Source organism: Trachurus japonicus, chromosome 11 (assembly GCF_045865225.1).
Source record: "Trachurus japonicus isolate A0001 chromosome 11, Traja_1.0".
Lineage (NCBI taxonomy): Eukaryota > Metazoa > Chordata > Actinopteri > Carangiformes > Carangidae > Trachurus > Trachurus japonicus.
Genome location: NC_140917.1, coordinates 25,398,776 through 25,419,513, shown reverse-complemented (window position 1 = coordinate 25,419,513; position 20,738 = coordinate 25,398,776). Strand labels below are relative to the sequence as shown.

Here is a 20,738-nt window from a genome sequence, read left to right as displayed (position 1 = left end):
GCATCAGAGGTGAGGCCGTCGCTTCCTGTGTTGTTTGCTTTACACGCCTGTCTTCAGCTGTGACAGGGTCAGAGTCCCCCTGTTCGCTGAGACGGATAATTGTGTGTTTTTAATTTGATCCCGCGTTGTTCTGTGCACATCAGAGGCTGGATGGGGCGGGAGGGAAGAAAGCACTGAGCTAGAAAACCTCTGACAGAACAACGCAAGTCAAATGCGAGGAAAGAAGGGACGGTGCGAGATGCAAACGTGTCTCAGGCAGACAGCCTCCCCTGTGGATGCAGAGGAGCAGCATGACAGAGGATGTGTGAAACATAGTGGTTTGCATGTTAAAATAGGGGCGTTCCTTAAGGATTTGTACACTAGCTTTTACATCTTGGTGTGGATGTGAAATGACAGCGCTCGGCTGGAGGTTGGATCTCATCTCACACTGAAACACTGGGCTGCAACAGCAGGTCGAGTTCAGGATGGCTTCATGCTGTGGTGGTCTATGGAAAATTGGTAGAAGAAAAATGACTTGTGTAGTTACCAAAAAGTTTGCCACAGAGCATAGAGGGAGAAAGAACAGAAGCAATTTTGATTGGCACAGTTACAGCTGAATTATATCATATATAACGAAAAAACAAAACAAGAAAAAAGAGAGAGAGAGAGAGAGAGAAAAAATTCTACCGATATTATACCGATGAAATGACATGTCGATTATCCAAATGTCGCAGGTTTTCTAAAAAGATAAGTCTTTTGTTTCAGGTCCAAATTGGCTGAAAATCATGTTAAACTGAAGCTGGTTCTGCTCTTCACCTCACAGTTACTGTATTATTTTACACTGGAAAACAAAGAGCATGAAGGCAGACTCTCTGGTTGGCAGCAGCAGGCCAGGGTCCTATGGAGCTGTGTTGAGGCAGAGAGCTTACACCCGGTTGTTTGCTTTAATTTAACTGTGGATTTCAGCCAATGCACATTTTTCTGATGTGACTGTGTCTAACAGGGAATAACATATGTCTATGTGCTCCGTTTCCACTGCTCAGAGAGGAGGTGTTTTATAGGGTTTATTAATTATGGAACAAGTACCGGAAATGAGAGATATTATCAATATTAGTTCACCTGTGAGTTGATTTTGTGAGAAGCTGCTGCACCTGTTGCAACATGATCCCCGTGCAACATTTTTCCAATTTGATATTCATGATTTAAGGATGAGACTTTCCTGATACCCATAAAACACTGTAAGTCATATCCTCAAAGTCATATTACATTGTCAGCTGAATATTTTAAAGGTTAGGAAAAACATGACAAATATGAAGACTGCTTTTAGCGATTAAACAGTCGTTTAACAGGATTTAGAGTTTATGCTCAGGTGGGCAGTTTGTGTGTGGATAAATAGTAAATAAGACAGTTCAGTGAAGAAATTATGATTTACAGAAATAACGTGACTTAAATGTCACTCAGGCTTACGTGCACTGAGAGACGGAAATAGCAGCAGACAAAAATATCAGTCATGTGTGTGGACCATTGAGGAGAATACATGAAGCTAACAGAAATGTCACATTTACATGAACACAAACACCTACTACATAATCCACCTCGCCTGTAAGATTATTGATGTTGGAGTGATAAAATGAAAGGCAGTGAGTGTGTTGTGGGTGTTGAGTTTTCCTACTGCTGAAGCAGACATTAAAGTGGACCAAGTTAGACGGATGAAATTGGTAGGTTACTACAGTAAGAATTAAAGGGATAGTTCAACATTTTTGGCAAATTGGCCCATTGACATAATCCCTATAGTTTTAGGAGTAGGTTTGTACCTTTAATTGTCGGTGCAAGAACGGCTGAGTTGTTTTCAAGGTAAATGTCTCATAGTGTGGTGAATGTGCAGGTCACAACTTGTCCACAAGAGCATTCTGGAGTTGTTGGATTGTGTATTTGATGAGTTTTATGAGGATAACCAAGAAATTCCATGACCCTCCGTAGTGTAGCTCTGAGCAGCTCGCGGCTCTGCTCCGCCGTTCTAAAAAATAGCTTGCACCGACAATTTAAGGTAACGATTAATTAACCTACTCCTAAGACTATAGGAATTATGGCAATGGGCCAATTTGCCAAAATGTTGAACTATCCCTTTAAGGTCAATGCTAAGAGCAGCTTTACAAAACTATCTCTGGATAAGTCTCGTGGCTCGAAAGTTAACTTTTCAATTTAGCATGCTTCTGTTATTTTTCTCATTTTATTTTATTTTATTAAATTAGTAGAACATTTGGATCAGGAGTTTGAGGGTTTTTCAATCAAAAGATAAGAAGTTAGGTTGAGTAAGAATACATTACTGTAACATCTAGTTTGTGGAGGTGAAATAGGACTTTAACCTGCATCAGAACCATTACCGTTCAACACCAACACATCCACTAAAAGCTGTGTGCACTTGAAAGAAAGCACCTTCATCTGTGAGAGTGAGTGATTTTCAACAGTGATCAACCCAAACATCTCTGCTGTCACAGCCAATCAACACTGGTACTGGTGGCGCTGCTAAATTGATTGGCAGACTTGTCAGCTATACTTTTCAAGTCCCTGCTGTCACAAATTTCTATCATTTCATTTGTGAGCTCTCCCTTAAGCAGCTTATTGTTGCTGCTGTGTGAAGAACTGCGACCCCGGCTTTTGCCGATCAGTGATTTTACATGGTCTGTAATGGGTTTAGCAAGTTTGACGTCCCGAGGGTAAAAACTGTGCTATATGCAAAACTAAGTGTATGTGCTTAAAAATGCATGAGACTGAATCTCAGAGGACTTCTTTTTCCTGTGCGGGCAGTCAGTTGGAATGATGTCTCCATGGAGCAGAGCTGTTGACTGAGCAAATACAAAGGAAAAGAAATAGTTTGTTCATATATTCACAATTGTGCACATTCACACCTGCAGACAATCTTTACCAGCAGGCGGCTTTGAATCCCCTGACTCACCACTGTCGTCATGTTGTCTCATTATGTATGAGACACACAACCATCTGTCTCTCTCAGTGCATGGCATTACTGAGAAGACTTTTTAAATGCTCCATATTGTGTTAAGGTACAGATGTTATCTTATTTCATTGGTAAACAGGTGTAGAGTCTATATTAATAATATGAAATCAAAGCATCAGTCCAGAAATGCACACAGCCTATACGCCTTAACAGCAACTGTCAGGACTTCTGTCACTTTGTGATGTCACAGAAAAGCAGCCACCTCTCTTAGCCCCACCCACAAGGGCAGCCTTAGTTGCAGGAGATTTTTTTTTTTCCGTCTGTTTTTCTTTTCTTTTCTTTTTTTGAAAACATAGAAAAAGCACGCACATCCCAAAATCTGAAAGCTGGGTGCTGGACACAAAAAGTCAATGATGAAAAAGAAAATATCCGCACACCAGCAAAAGCTCCAGAGCAATAATTTATTATCACCCAAGGGGGGAGTGTAATGTTTCGGGCTCAAAGACCCTTCCTCAGACTGATTTTTTTTTTTTTTTAACACAGATAACACAGACAACAGGTAACCAATCAGAAGATACACATTTAGAAGCCACCACAGTTCTGATTGGCTCATTGACCTGTTGCTACAAAGAGAAACCTGAGAGAGATAAAACGCTATGATTTTTTCTAGTACTTAAAAGAACAAATAAATCTTCCTATGGATCATTAAAATAAAACACAGTAAAAGTGTATAATATAAGGCAAGAAAGTCAAGGAGTTTTTTTTATTGCTTAACCCCCCCCCCCCCATATTTTAATAAGTCCACACATAATTATCTGACATAAAGCAAAGATTATTTGTCACTCGTTAATGTCGTTAATAACACTAAGTAAATGATGTAACCTGAAAAGCATACTCACACGCTTCTTTTATAGTCTCCTCCAGGGGTGACTTTGACTTAATAACCAAGTAATCTCTTATAATTATATTTTCAAATATTTATGAATGCTATTTCAGCAGTCTTGAAAAAATAGATCATCATGAAAAGATTAAAGGAGAGAATAATTCAGCTTCGGTGGCTTTAACAAAGCGCGGCGCCAGCCTCCTTTGCCTGGGTGAAGACAGTTAATGTAAGATCATCTGTACAGCTGTCACCTCTTCATCTCTCAGGTTTGATCTGTGACTGAGGCTCAGTAGATGAGCTAATCAAAGCCTTTGTTTTTATGCTTCATCAATCTTGCAGCAACTCCTCTGTTGTGTTTTGCTCTGTGAAAGACAAGACTCACCTTTTTGTTGCGTGATCAAACGCGCCAACCTCTTCTGTCAGTGTTCGAACCCACAAATCAAACAGGCTTTGAAACCCGTTCTTAATTAGTGACTCTGTGCCGTGTCTTCACTCCGCCTCGATCTGAGTGAATCGCTTCTGGAGTTCACGCACCCCACTCTCTGAACGCCGCCGTAGCTGCTGCATTATGTAACACAAGCCTTAATGTGTGTCTTTATGTGCTTTTCATTCTCCACAGGGTGAGTGCTCCCAGAGGTGCTATAACATCTTCGTGCTGGAGACGGTGTGCGTGGCCTGGTTCTCCCTGGAGTTCCTGCTACGATTCATTCAGACGCAGAGCAAGTGCATGTTCCTGCGCACGCCTCTGAACGTCATCGACGTGGTGGCCATCCTCCCCTACTACATCACCCTCATCGTGGACTCTATGTCGGTGGGGGGGAAGCAGCTGGGCTCAGGGAACAACTACCTGGAGAAGGTTGGGTTGGTCCTCCGGGTCCTGCGAGCCCTGCGGATCTTTTACGTGATGAGGCTGGCCCGGCACTCCTTAGGCCTGCAGACGCTGGGCCTGACGGTGAGGAGGTGCACGCGAGAGTTCGGCCTGTTGCTGCTGTTCCTGTGCGTGGCCATGGCGCTTTTCTCCCCGCTGGTGTTCCTGGCTGAAAGCGAAATGGGCGCCAAGCAGGAATTCACCAGCATCCCCGGGAGCTACTGGTGGGCGGTCATCTCCATGACTACGGTGGGCTACGGAGACATGGTGCCCAGGAGCATCCCGGGCCAGGTGGTGGCCCTCAGCAGCATCCTGAGCGGCATCCTCCTCATGGCCTTCCCCGTCACCTCCATCTTTCACACCTTCTCCCGCTCCTACGTGGAGCTGAAGGAGGAGCAGAACCGGGCGCTGAGGCAGAAGCCGGACTCGCAGGACAGCACCAAGTCCCAGAACAGCGAGGACTCTCAGGAGACGGACAGCTACCACGGCATGACGGACGCCGCCGCCTCGGCATTGCAGCGGAGGAAGACGCTGGCTGCTCAGAGGGCTGCTGAGATTAGAGCATCCATGCAAACTTAGCTGCTCTGACTGGCTGTCTATCAGTGTTACAGTCGGAGGCCATGATACCCAGAGCTGGACTTTAAAGAGGACAGCAGCAGGACTGGCAACTGGGAGATTTTTCTTCAATGGAGTTTGAGGTCTCGGATTTAATCATGTGAAAAGTTTGTCTTGGTTTGGGTAAAGATAAGATATAATGATTGAACAACTCAAGTCAAATGAGATTGAAAAAGTGATAAAGACAGCGCTCTCACTGACTGCGATTCAGACTTGAGGGAAGTCTGTACAAAAGGGAGATCTAATGTCGTCGTTCAGACTAAACTGGTGTTGCTCATGTAGCTGCATTTGAGAGGATTATCTTGAATAAAGGCCAGGTGTCAGACTCTCATTTTCATCTCCATTCACTCTGTATTGCATTTGGACAAACCAAATAACTCATTGTAGGTGGGACTCTGTTATATATATGTCAGTACACAATGATGTCATCATCTTTATTTGCAATAATGCAGAGCTAATTAATCACCGATATATAATAACACAAAAGTGATGTATCCGTCAAAGGGCTATACAGTGAGTTGGGGAGTGTTAGAGAGGTGATAACTGCTCTCATCTGTCTGCCATGTGTTGATACTTTAAAAAGAAGAGTTCAATGTTTGTTTTGCTAAGAGTTAGGTGAGAGGTTTGGAACCACTCTCAAAAATGAAGCTTAGCATAGCATAAAGTCTCCACCGGTTGTCTGGCAACTGCACAATAAGGGCAGCACTCAAGCACATAAAAACACCAGTTGTCAATATTTGTACAGTTTAAACAAACATTGTACATTGTGGGTTAAGCTAAGCTAGCTGCTATCCCTTGATTTCCCTTCAGTCTTCATTCTAAGCAAAGCTAGAGTAACATTTGAGAATGGTAAGAATCTGCTGGTGTAATTCTTGGTAAGAAAGTATAATTTTACTGAAAATGTCCATCCATACCATCAGAAACAAAATATACTTTATTATCCCAGCAGGCAAATTAATTGTGGACCTACTGCACATTGTAAATGATCTTATGCAACAATAACAATGTGGAGATAACCATCTCAGAGATTTGATTTATGTTCAGTGTGACCATTGACAACTAACTCAAGGACCACTTATTGGATTTTTCCAGAGCTTTGACATTTCGCAGTCGTCAACAACTCATAGACCTTACTCAGCTGTTGGCTCAACTGTTAACACATAAATAAGGCAAAGTAAAGGTGTTGAAGACAGAGCCTATAAAAACTAGATGAAGGTGGATGTCATTGTCAAGTCCATTGGAAGTCAATTTGCTGATGAAAGCCATTAGATGCAGTTGAGATATCTGGAATAAAATCAATTAAGTGGTCCCTGAGTAAGACTTTTTGGGGTTTGGTTTTTTCCCCCCTCCAAAACATACGGAGTTGGTTTGTTTGTCCATTATAACTGCAGGGTAAAAAATCTGAATTTTCTAGAAATGATGTTGTGATCACTCACCATATTTGATGACAACGAACGAGCACAGGTGTTGTTCTCAGTGTGACAAATGGAGATTGCAGTTGGCTGTAGTGATGACTGAAAAAATCTTTAATCTACATGAAACAAGCCAGTGAAACTCTCGCTGAAAGGTTTCGTCAAAGAGGCTGACTGATGATTGTGGTAAATATTATGGATTTCACCTCCAGGCTGTGAGAACAGGAGACACGAAATGCTAAAGTCTAAACACATTTCAGGTGTTGCAAATAAGTTTCACAGTCTTACGTGATTTCCTCATATAATTGCAAATACTGAACTTCATTTTCTTTGGCTTGAGGGCCTTGTACTTTGAAGTGACACATTAAAAAACCATTTCCCCAAATTGTTGTCAAGTTGGAACCAATCAATGCAGTGTAAGTGCTCAAGAGTGCAAATTAGGTTGAGATATTTATAATATGCCACACAGACAGTAAGGATCGGTTTGGTCTGCCAACTCTGAATCGCAGTCACTGTATTAACTGAATCATTAAAAAGCATGAAAATATCACACTGAACACTTTAAAAACTATTATATCTACAATATATGAAACGATTGTTTTGATGAGGAGTGGATGTTGCAATGGGACTTCATTTGAATAGAAACCCAATTTGAATGGATTTGTGCTTTGCCTCATCCAGATCCATAGCCTGAGGAACAGCTTTTGAAAAAATGTAATAAAAATTATAATGAACACAGTCCCATGTGAAGAGGCTTTGATTTAACAATTTATTACACACAAGGACGCTCTCAAATTTGCGAGACAGTGCGTGCTGTACCTCTGCACTAAGAACACTTTGAATCGGTTGGTCTGTGGCTTGGTACCATGGTTTTCTTTTTCTTCCCACATACGTTATTAATATTAAATTAATTCAGTTTGCAGGAGTGATGTTGGCTCCGTGCTCTGTAAACATTGAAGTGTTCAACTTAGATTCATTCTGTTTACAGGTCCTGTTAACGCTACATGGTCGAGCTCAGGCTCAGCTTGCTGAGGGAAAAAAAAATCGACCCTGAACTGAATTCACCTCACAGTTGTTATGCTCAGCCATTCATTTCAGACTGCCTGACTTACAGTTTGTAAAGCCACAACTATGAATAACAAGTCTGTGATTATTGTGATGTAAGATCCGCCCAAGGTAACTGTCCAAGGATAGTTGTTAGCATTGATGTGGGTTGTTATTTATCAGTCAATTTGTTATTTAGTTGTTTTGTTAGTCATGTTTCTTGTTAACCTCTGGGTGTAAGTTCACTATCCACCCCTCTTCTTCTAGCTCTTGGTCTCCATCAACCACATTATCTGGCTTTCCAACAGTTTAATACATTATTTAGCTTACTTCTAAAGTAGTGTGAGGCTCCAGGATACTCAACAGAGAAAGGACAATATTTACTGCCTTAAAATAAAACAAAAACTGAAGATAAAGTTTGTTCATCTACTTAAAGATCAGCTATAAAAAGTTAGCATGTGCTACTTCTAAGACTGCATCAATGCTGCTTTGTTTTAATATGCAATCTGCTGTAAACAGCAGACAACAACAGATTGTCGACTCTGCAGATGATTAGTTGCAGAAAATACGGGAACAGCAGGAGCAGCACACGGGGTTGAGCTGTTTAACTTCACAGCAGCTGTTAGAAAAGAAGATATAGTCCTTAACAATTTAGATTTATTGTTGCAGTCGAGGCTGATAAGACTCAGTCAGGGAGGGACCATGGGTGTCTGTCTGTGTCATTGTTTACAAATGTCTTTGATGCAACAGAATTGCACTTTCTGAACATCCTACTGTGCTACTTACTTTCACATCATACTCTCACTCTATTATGCACATACCTTTGGTAAATGGTAAATGAACTCGCTTACTTATATAGCGCTTTTCTATTCTCTTTACACTGTCACAATGTCACATTCACCCTTTCACACACACATTCATTCACGCCTAATGCACAGATTGGGGAGTAAGTGTGGGTTCAGTGCCCAAGGACACTTTGACATGCCAACTGGAGGAGCCAGGAATCCAACCTCCACCTTCTGGTTAGTCAACAACCTGCTGTATCTTCTACCGCCCATAATACATCAATTCTTACACATTCATATCTTTCTCATACAGTCACTATCATGTTACATACACATTGATCACATCATGTACAGTTTATTTCCCTGACAGGTACAGAAGAAAGTATATTTATGTAGTGAGAGTTAATTGAACTAATTACTGTATCTCTCAAACCACCACTAGAAACACATGCAAAAACACAAGTGTGCTACATTGAATGCATAATCCTAACTGAGCTGAGGCCTACAGTATGTGTGACCCTCATGGTACCATGTCATTTTCACTATTTGTTCCTGACTTTCCTGTCTTTCTCACCTTTAATTATTTGACTAAGTCAGATCAAGTCAAGTAAGTCAACAATAACTAGAAAACAACAATGAATGCACTTTATTCAATGATTTTAACTTCAATAGTCAGAATTTGGTGTTGAACAAGTCCAAACCAGGTTCCTCACTTTAGTGTAACCCATGGAAACTCTTCTGCTGTGTTGTGTGAATTTGAAGTGCATGTGTTGTTTTAATTTCTAGCATGGTTATGTAATTTTGTAGGTTGTTTTTGAGCCCTCAGGGTGACTGCAGTTTTTAGTCTTTACCACTTTCCTGGGAAAATCTCTTAAGTTGTTCGCTAAATGCTCCAATGTGTTCATCAGCTAACTAACTGTGTCTATCTGTGTTTTATCTTATTTTATGGCTGAAAATGTACCCTTTGAAAGAGTGAAACAAAACATTTAGGAGTCATTAAAAAGGACAGTTAAAAGCCCCATAAAGCTAAACTGCAAATTCAGGTGATAATTCTGGTATCACTAGGTCTCCGAGCTCAACCATCTGAGCTGCTCTCAAGCGTTGGATACACCAAGTTAAATATATAACACGCTTCAAAGTATGTTACCTCAGAGAGGTGTATCAGTAACAGTTCTGTCATCACATCAGGTTTGATGCAGCGATGCATTTTGAGGAGGTTTGAGGTGACTGCACTAATACATGCTCAGACCGGCCTCTGCAGGATATTCACAAGTCTGTACCAGAAATTTTACACTATTTATCATGCAGGAACATTTCCCACACCCACTCAAACTCCTGAGGAATTGAGCACAACTTTATCTCCATGATTCCTAACTCCAAATTAAAGACATACTTTGACACATTTCTGTCGATGAGGGCCCATGTGGTTCTGTTTATACATAATATATCTGTCTTAGACTGTACGTAAGACTTCCATAGCATTTGTTTGGTAAAGATTTTCCTCATTATTTCATGATTTTATTTAGCTGATCATGACAGCAAAAGAACTTACATAAATAAGCAAAACCAATGCAGAAATGTTATTCAAGCCTCATTTAAAAGAGACAGACACGTCTGAGGTTAATGGCACATTGAAAGAAATAGAAGGGAACATTATGAATCTGGATCTGCTTTTAGAAAATGCCTTTTCATATCCATCCTTTTACCCTTTTTGGCTGGTACATCTATTATTTGTGTTGCGTCTCCACTGTGTATCGGTGGGGAGTGCTTGATACGAAAGCCCGACACATTACAATTTATGTGCTTATTATTGCTTCAAATGGCATATACCCAAAGCCCAAAGAAGGACCATGGCTGGTGGGCTCATGCTTCCTTTGACAGCTGACGTCTGCCAGAGCTGCACGGCTGAAGCGAGCAGCGCTGGATGTCTGCACAACTGACACACATCACACAAAACAAGATGCACAAGTCTGTTCCTGTCCTCTTTATTGGGTGACAATGCAAAGATTCTCAACAATACTTTTGTGTTTGAACAGTCTCAAGTGTTGGTAGATGTAACTTGTCGAGCTGGGCTGCTCGCAATGTAATAGAAAAAAACAAAAACACAAATAAACACATATAACATAGTAAAAATAGCATAAGAAAACATCACTGTAATGATATTTTTGGTACATCAACAAACTATGTGTGGGTATCACAGACAGGATAATGCAAAACTTGGCAGTTTTTATGGGAAAATAACTTCACGTGATAAAATAAATGAACCAAATGATACAAAACAAGGTAAAAAAAAACATTAAATCAGGTACAATGAATGAAAAAAGTGAAAAAAGGTGAAACTCTGAGGTCATTTTGATCCTGTCGCGAACATTGTCTCACATTAACCATACAAAACAGTCACCCTCACCACAGTCTGTATAAACAACAGGCATACCCGGTAACTCGCACTTATATTTGGGATTATAAAAAAAAAAAAAGGTAACAAAATAAATAGGGTGGCTAACACAAAAAGTGCACTTCCACTACTAAGATACAGAGGAATCGTCCACCTGGTCTTTTTTTTTTTATATTTAAGAGAAGAGAAAGAAATATTCATGGCAAACTTCTGCGGCGTTCCCAGTGGAACAGAAGGGAAGTTTCTATGTCTTGAGGCTTGGAGGAGGAGGACAGAATCAGGTCTGCTCTGGTACACAGTTCACTGAAGGGCTGACAGTCATACACCTCCTGGTTTGGCATTTCTTCCTCTCTCCCCGGAGAAACATTACAAAGCAACATCAATAAGAAAAGAAAGAAAAAAAGGTTTGGACTGTGGCTTCTTCTTCCTTCTGAAAGAGGAAATTAATTTCTCCTGACAAAATGATGGGATGAGTACAACTTGCCCAAAAGAGGCGCGCAGAGCAAGTGGAGTCATGAGCATGGATATCAGGGGATATTGGATTTGCAATATGAATAATGAACCGGCTAGTCAGTGTTACCCACTGGCAATATGAGGGTGGTGAAGATATGGCATAATCAGAAGTAACAGCCTGTAAAAAGGAAACCTCTCTTGAACATTAATTCTTCTTTACAACTTGGGTCTTATATTATCATTTTTATTGGCAACTCCAAAAATAATTGCCATGACTGCAGGACGTCTTTTGTCCAGATATCCTGGATCTCAGCCATTAATGATAATGTTATCACTACTGATTGTTATTTCTCCCTCATATTGTTCAGTTAGAAATGTTGGACAGCTCTGAATTCCCCCCTCAGTTGGTGAAAAAAGAAACTACAGACGTGGTGACAAACTGGCCACAAAGCACTGGCAGTTAATTCAGAATTAAACCCAGTATTAATTAACTCAGCTCACATTAGATTCAGCAGATACACACTTTGTTTGTATCTCAGTCTTGTGTTAATGAACCGCCACAGCAAAAGTGGATAATGGATCAGACTACTCCGCTTTTCCCACCGTCAGCGTTACATACCCCAGCTATTTAAACCATAGTTATCTTATAAACTTTGATTGACATGTCATGACAGTTCCTGTGGTGTGAAGATTGCTTCTTCTAGTGTGCAGGTGTGTTCAGACTGAATGATAGACTCATCTTCACCGGCGCTGATCTGTGTTTTTTTGCGCTTCCTCTTTATTCGCCCCGCCCAAGCAGACACTTAGACAACGACATTACAGACATTAGCTGCAGCTATAGCTAGAAGCACCTGCACAGCCAGAGAGTGTGTTGTATTTTATTGTGACGGCTCACACTCTGATGTCAGCGGGAGCTCCGGCTCCACAGCTAAAAGCACGGTTGGGCTGAAAATTGGCTTATATGACTCCGACTCATTCTAAAGCCAGCATCCTCATCCACGGCCTTCATGGGTTCCACTTACTGTGTGTATGCAACTGTGCTTTGTCTTAAGTTCACTTTGTGTTCAGTCTGAAATGTACTTTAATGATGATTGGATCCTGGAGCTTAACAGATTCCTGGGTGGGTTTTTCTTAAATTTTTTTTTAGAACTTGTCGCGTGAACATGATGAAAATAATCTACAAAATACCATCAACAGCTTCAGTACAAAAATGCTGGCATTTGCTTTTTGAAAACCCATCCAGGTCATGATGATGATGATGATGATGATGATGATGATGATGAATGTTACCATGTTTTCTATGACTCAAACTTCCAGGGATACTGGCATCTGTGTGTCGGCCTGACAACGACCACTGATGTTTATGGAAAATCAATTTTGAGAAGCCAATGCAGTGCACCACCAAACCATTGGGATTGTTTTCTATTGGTCAAATCTGATTGCTCCTAGATTCTTTGTGTGTCCCAGCATGTGGTGACTATCTGTCCAACAAGTGGTAGACTGACCAGCATTTCTCCACTGTGTTGGGGAAAACAACTCAATTTCAAATGCCTTTTATACATTCAGTCATGTTGTATATCAAGACTTTTTCTTTTTTGATTGATTCATACATTTATATTGCTGGTACTGCAGCAAAACATCTCTGAATGTGTTTGTGTGTGTGTGTGTGTGTGTGTGTGTTTTAAGGCAGAGGGGTCCATGCAACAATCATCAAAGTGCGCGGACAAAAGGAAACTGGTCCATGTTTTCAGCGCGTACATCTGCAGTTTATACGTTACGCTGTATATTCACACGTGTGCATAATTATTCTCCACATGCACAGGCCGATTGGAGGATATATTTCTTCGTGAAGTCTGCATTTCAAGACACGAGCACACCGTCGTCGCGTTGGGAAGAAGTCGAGGCGGGTAATAAATAAAACAAAAAGGTCGAGCTTGCGTGTAACAAGTGTCCTTCAGGTATCGCTGCAGACACCGCCGTCACCCAGTGTCTGTGTATGTTCGTGTCTTATTTATGGGTCTGTATGTTTTCTTTATGTATACTTAGAGGTGACAGTGAGCCGCCTGCATCGTCTCAAGTTTGCTCTGGTACTCATGTATGTTTATACATGTCCACAGCTTCCTTGACAAAAAGGGTGATGGCCCTTTAAGAGGAGTCAGCAGGGGGATCTCACAGGGCTTTGGCACTGGTGGTGTGGGAGACGGTGTGTGAGATGGGTTTCTGCGGGTAGCGGCTATAGTAGTAGACCTGGAACAGGATGGCCACGTCCACCACCACCTGCAGCAGGCCGCAGGTCCAGAACTGCACCGGAGCCTGGGTCAGCAGGAAGTAGCCCGTCTTAAAGGTGTCGCCGCTGGTCCACATCAGCACCATCTTGATACTGGAAGGAAAGAGTGAAAAAAACAGACGATGATTAAAGGAGACTGATTATATCATTTTTATTCATATATATATATATATGTAGCAGGGAAAATAAGTATTGAACACGTCAACATTTTTCCCAGAAAATATATTTCTAATAGAGCTATTGACATGAAATTTTCACCAGATGTATCAACCCGAGTAATGCACACATACAAAGAAATTCTAACATTTATGTCCATAAATTAAAGGGACAACGAGGAGTTTTGGAAAAGCGAAGTGTTTTCACACTACATTTATGAGCCTCCGCACACCGTGAAATTCTTTGACCGGCGCAAGACAGACTCATGTTTTCATTCATCAAGAATTAAAGTCAGAGGTTCAAAGAGGTTCAGTTACCGTCGTAGTCCCGACCATAAACGGCAATACGGCGCCGTTATTCTCATGAGTGTCCGCGAAACCGAAAGTAAAGAAACGCTGGTCGGCTCGACCAGCATTTCCACCATTAATTAAAATAACAAAATAACGATAGAGACAAAACGATATATTTATCGAAAATGGGCCCATTAACAAGTGTGGGTAGCGGAGATTCATCCGCATTAACGTGAGACTTTTTTTATAACCAAATAGAAACTCCTCGTTGTCCCTTTAAGTTATGTGTAATAAAGTGAAATGACACAGGGAAGACGTATTGAACACATGAAGAAAAGGAGGGGCAAAAAGGTATGGAAAGGCGATGCCGTGTTCTTTCTACTTCTGGATGAGGCCCCAATGGTGCTCACTGGAACTTTCAGAAGTTTAGAAATGCGCCTGTAACCAATGCCTTCAGTGGGTTTTGCAATATTAAGGTTGCATAGGTCTTTGGACAGCTCTTTGCTTTTACCCATCATGCAATGCTTCTTGTCTGACACCTTGGTGGTGAGAAACCTTTTTAAAAGGCATCAATCAGGACTAAACCAGCTGATATTACTTTGCACTGACTGGGGACAGGATTACATTCTAAATACTGACAGACTCCAGCTGCTTTCTTGGCTTTCCATACCTTTTTGCTCCTCGTTTTCTTCATGTGTTCAATACTTCTTCCCTGTGTCATTTCACTTTATTACACATGACTTAATTTTTTTATATATATTTATATATATAATATATATATATACATACTATATATATAGAGGCTATATTAAAAAAACCTTCATTAAAGTGGTACTGCTAACAGTCACTGCCCCCTGTCTACTGTGTTTAGTCCACTACATATCACATGGCTCTCTGAATCAAGCAAGCTGAACAACTGTCACCCATGGCCCTCCTGTTAACCGGAGCAAGACCAGTCAAAGTTCTTGAAACCATCAAATTAATTAAGAGATCAAAACCACAGCAAGCCTTTTATTTAGCCTAACAAGGAGCCACGATATGCTACCTATCTATCTAGACCGCTAATTAGCTGGGCAGAGTTGAGATCATGGATTGTCTCTCAGCCTCATAGTGGAGAGCTAATGTTAGCAGCCTCAATTCACACCTCTTAGCTCGACGTGCTGTTCCTTTGTTTTATTGAAGGACATGTGAAGAATGAAAACAAAATACTGCTGTGAACACTGACTCTCCAAAAGCCTTGATGTGGTAGATAGCATGTTATGTATTGTACAGCATCAGATTATTGTTACTCTGGCTAAGAAGCACCTGAACTGCCTTTACATTTAAAGGGACAGTTCAACATTTTGGCAAATTGGCCCATTGCCATAATCCCTATAGTTTTAGGAGTAGGTTTGTTATCCTTAATTGTTGGTGCAAGCTATTTTTAGAACAGTGGAGCAGAGCCACGAGCTGTTTAGGCTAATGGGATTTCTTGTTTCCCTCATCAAACTCATCAAATACACAATCCAATGACGCCAAAACGGTCTGGTGGACAAGTTGTGACCTATAGGGATACTAAACTACTAAACTATAGGGATCATGGCTAATACCATTTTATTGGTGATACCAGTTAAACCGAGCATTTAATAAGACTGCAGGAATATCATTTTATAATCATGAATTAAACTCTACTGAATTATATTGCATATTCTACAAGATATAATTACTTATTCAATAGAACATTTTCCGTACATTTCCCCTTGGTATTAGCATCTCTCTCCAGACATTGTTTGACCTGTATCTTGGAAACATTTCCTCCTGGTTTCTATATATACTATATAATATTTAGCTCAGCATTCAATGTGATCACTGGCAGTGGTTGTTAATAACAGAAAAAGGGGGTCAGAGAAACACAGTATCAACCCATGCAAGAGGGGAATAGCAAATTTGCCACAATAACAACCATGGCAACTTGTAATAATGAATCTTCTCAGGGTGCAGGCTTCTCATCAACTCCACATCCTGTGGCACATTTCTAACTACACAACTCATGAGCGTTTCTGGCACGCACTGAGCTGGCTGTTTATAGGATGGGCTCATGAGACAATCCAGGCTATGAGTTGTACAGTAACATAAAAGAGTTATTGTTTTGGAAGCGAGTGGAGAAAAGTGCCCATGTGATTTGTGATGGCACAGTTCCTTTAAGCATAATCTCTGTCCTCTCGTTGGCACCGAGAAACACTGTGAACTCAACTAATGAGATGGAAAAGGAAGTCTAACAAGAGAAGAAGAAACATAGGAAAAGCACCAAGCCCCGAGGTCAACACACACAACTTTGTATACCATGAAGACAGACAAAGACACAGTGTACTGCTGCACACAGGAAATACAACAACAGACCCACTACAAGTCCTCTAAACTTCTGCTGATGGAAGTGCTGGATTAGCTTTCATGGCATCCACACATCAACTTTTGCAAAACTCACTTGTGTTTGAGTCTTTTATTAATAACAATTTTTGCTCCAGGCAGAGAAACATGTAGGCAATGCTGACAAAGAAAGGACTGAGCCAGCACTGTGTTTACAATGTACCTGTGTGCACACACACACACACACACACACACACACACACACACACACACACACACACACACACACACACACACACACACACACACACACACACACACACACACACACACACACACACACACACACACACACACACACACACACACACACACACACACACACACACACACACACACACACACAGGACTCCTCAGATGTGCTTCTTAAAGCAGCCTGACCACAACAAAAACCAACACATGCTGAGATATTTGAAATCATTTCACTCAGACACGTCGGTTTGATTGGTCAGCACTTTACTGAAGGGGAGCTGTTCCTCTCCACTGTCGCCAAGCGCTTAGTCATTATGGGAACTGTTGGGTTTCTCTAATATCATCACGTCTTGACCTCACACTGAAAAAGTTGAGATAACATGTTATATTAGGACTATCCATATGAAATTGAATTACATTGAACCATTTCATTAAGATTTGCAGGACATTTTTTTATTTGTTCTAATCTGTGTTCATAGTGTTGAAGATCACTTTGCTTCTTATTTGTTCAGATTTGTTTATTTTTGCATCCAACACAAGACCAGACACCGTCTGCCCTCTGAACTGCTAATAAATGTGATAAATGTACCTACTGTAATTAGTCAAGGTAATAAAGCTTGAGAGAGCTGAAAAAAATGTTACGTTACAATGACAACCACCAGTTGTACACTGTTGTTCACAACTGCTAATAATTTGTTTTGAATGCAGCGATTTAGATAGTTATTCAGATTTTCAGCTTCTGTTTTCATATGTTAATAAAGTTAGATTTAATGTGGTTTATGTAAATTTTGCCCTTTTTCCATTATGTGAAAACATTAACACTAAATAGTTATAGCAGTCTTCTGGACACTGCTGTGGGTGGCACCAATGGATAATTTAATAATAAAAAATAAAACAGAACTCTACAGTGTCTTGAGAAGGTGTTCAGATCCCTTTCAACACATTTTATTGTGGTGCAGATTTCATTTTAAATCGATAAAACTGCGATGACCATCATTAAATGATCTTAGAAAATAGCAAATTTATGCAAAAATCAAAAAGGAAATCTCTTGTTTATAAAAGTAGTAAGACCCTGAGTGCTTATGGCAGCTATGACTTTAAATCTAAGACCCTTTATTCTCAACAGCTGTGTGCTTGGCGTTTGATTGATATGTGTTCACAACATATTTTGTTCGTATTCAATCTAATATTCCCCTGCTGCGATCATCAGTCAAAGCTCTAATCTCATAACAGGGTCGTAAACATGAATCCACGGCAGGGTCAAGTATTATCTGTACGTGTATAACTGAGTTTTGTCACGTGAGCCGACCCTTCTGATGGAACAAACTCAAATAAATCTGTCTGAAAACTAAGCTTTGCTTCCTGCGGCAGGTGCAATGTGGTGGTTCCACAATGAGGGAGGCAGGGTGAGTCTTTGTGTTAGCAGATTCACTGCCTTTCTATAAGCCTCTTAACACATGTAAAGAATGGATGAGAGGTAATCTAGCGCCCCCTCCCACTCCACCGGGCTGGTACTGTATCTCCAGCCGTCTGTGTTTTAGCCTCTTTGGGGGCAAAGCCTTTCAGCCCGGTCTCCTCCTGCATTATTCATGCCTCCACCAGCTTCACCTTTTCATTTGTAAGGCCAACTTGCTGCTTTCTCTTTCTTTTTTTACTTTTTTTCGCCAGCATTTTCCCTGCAGCCTCTCTGAATGTCCCTTCTGCCTCCATTTCCACACTTTTTTTTCTTTTCTTTTTGCATAAGCGCACTCTCCGCAATACTTCTCCTCCTCTCCTCATCAATTCTTCTTCCCACCATCTCCCCGTCTCTCTATACTCTATGTGTTTGTGTTTGCCTCCCCCCTGCCTGCCATCCTCACACTCCTCTCTCAGTAAGGAGCTTGTTAGCTCTGTGGAAAGAGACCCTCCTCTCCTCCTCCTCCTCCTCGCCGCCCCTCGGTGGCTCTATGACGATGTGTACTGTACCTGCAGGTAATGATGAGAGAGGCAGGATTCGTGTTTGATCAATTCCTCTGCTGGTTCCCCTAATAAGAGGTATCTCAGGAAGGACAACAGGGCAACAGGGCATGAACATGTCTGGCTACTTATTTGTCACTTTCTCTGAGACGTATATAGAGGAGGAGGAGGAGGGGGGAGAGAGAGGAAGCTTGTTGTGCTCTGGGCACAAAAGACAGTGGTGGAGAAGTGGAGCTGGACAATGGGCTGCTGATGCATTCTATAGCAGCGCTGGCTTTGTATTATTGCTTTGAATGTAAAAAAAGACACACTGAAGGTTAGTGCACAGGGACACTTATCAAAAGATAAATGTGAGAAAAGGTAAGAGCTGAACTGAGCAGGTACTATATACTGTATACTATGCTGGTTTTACAGCTATAACTAATCTGACCTAGTGACACAGAAGCTATTCAGCCTTTCGGGCGTAAAAGCTACTGAGCTAAATCCTTAAAAATCCGGTGTATTAATATTTCATTTAATAAGGAGTTATTACTTCCTAAACACGCTTAGTGAAGTCTGCAGCTATTCGTTTTCCTTAGCTTATCATCCTTCTCCAGCCGGTAAGCGGTTCAGTGTAAATGTCTCTCAGGATTCAGCCGGGGTTCTGCTTCGCTCCCAAACTGCTCTGATGCAGCTCCGGTCACCTGGTGGAGGGTGAGAGAGACTCCACCCCGGAGCCATCATGCACCTATTAGAGGTTTTGGAACTGGGGGTATTACCAGGGCTGAGATTAGTGAGGGAAGAGGGAAATTATTTAAGAGGAATAAAAGTTATCTATTCACAAAAGTTTAAAGCCAACAAAGTTTTTAAACTGTTCAATCTCCTTTTTATCCACAGGCTGGGCCAGTCAAGCTTTGATTATGAATTCTAATGCCAATCCTAAAGTGTCCTAATACCTAACCATAAGTAGAGGACTTTAAAAAGACTTCAAAAAGATTAACTCTGATACCATCTCACATCTAAAGACAATGTGTATTAAATGACAGAACTTAAATTCTCACTGTGAGATTCTGTTAAAACAAAAGGTCTCACAGGGTCACTGAAAAATTATTTCCAATCATACAACAGGTGGACATTTACAGGAAGAAAAACTTTTTCCTCCAGACTTTCTTGCTTATTGGAATTCTACATGATGATGATTATGATTATTAGTATTATTATTATAGTTAATACATAAATGTAGTAATTCTGCACTGTCCTGACCTGCCTCCCATATAAATTCAATTTAGTTTTTCCACCAAACCTTTTGGTTTTGGATGGAGAGTGTTAGTGTGAACTAATATAAATTACATGTAAAAGCCAAGTAAAAGGAAACTTAAAATGGAATTACGTTGACTTTAAGTGGGAGTGCTGTCGGTCTTCCTTCTTTGCCAGTGCATCAAAGTTAGCCATCTTTGCTATACTTTGGACAATGTACCAGTAGTTGACGGGCTGGATTAAAAAACACAACTGGCCACAAACGGCCCACAGGACTGGAACCATCTACCTGTAGGTATTAGATCGTCGCAATCACTAATCTGTTTTAATAAAGTCCTATCCTCCTACTTTGAAACATCTTGCTACTGCTTTCATTAACTCTGTCACCATATTTTTTATTTTCATCTAATATTTGTTCAAACTCTGGTTGCAATTTTGTCAAAGTGATCTTTGTATATGTCTGTCTTGTCTGTTTTTTTTTTTATTTTATTTTGATTTATTGTCGGTATTGTATTGTCTTGTTTCCTTTCATTGTATTGTGCTGAGTTGTGTTATGTCTTGATGTTTTTTGTGTAGGACCCCCTCGTAAACGAGTTGTTACAACTCAAGGGGCTAATCAACAACTTCAACAACAATCTTAGTTTGCTAATGGCTGCCGAACAGCCCACAGTCTTCTCTTCTCTGTCCTCATCATCAACTCAGTCTGCTTCTTCCTTTTTAGTGCTGGAGAAGTTGACAGTCATTAAATGTCAATTTCTGAACATTAAGATGAAAGAAAAAGAGGATGGGAGCACGCCAAACCTAATTTTATTCTGACATAGGAAG

At 40.8% G+C, this 20,738-nt stretch overlaps 2 protein-coding genes across 4 annotated transcripts in view; one reads left to right on the top strand and one right to left on the bottom strand.

Annotated features, from left to right (window-relative positions):
* kcng2 (potassium voltage-gated channel, subfamily G, member 2) overlaps window positions 1-7,593 on the top strand; it is a 35,245-nt gene extending 27,652 nt beyond the window's left edge. For both annotated transcript variants that reach the window (XM_085792009.1, XM_085792008.1), the window contains exon 3: window positions 4,438-7,593. In XM_085792009.1, the coding sequence (XP_085648135.1) occupies window positions 4,438-5,265 (828 nt within the window). In that variant the 3' untranslated portion in view covers window positions 5,266-7,593. The remainder of the gene's footprint in view (window positions 1-4,437) is intronic.
* A 2,918-nt stretch (window positions 7,594-10,511) lies between these two features.
* The window catches only part of slc66a2 (solute carrier family 66 member 2), a 42,190-nt gene continuing 31,963 nt past the window's right edge, over window positions 10,512-20,738 (bottom strand). For both annotated transcript variants that reach the window (XM_085791996.1, XM_085791997.1), the window contains one exon: window positions 10,512-13,770. In XM_085791996.1, coding sequence (XP_085648122.1) covers window positions 13,560-13,770 — 211 coding nt within the window. In that variant the 3' untranslated portion in view covers window positions 10,512-13,559. The remainder of the gene's footprint in view (window positions 13,771-20,738) is intronic.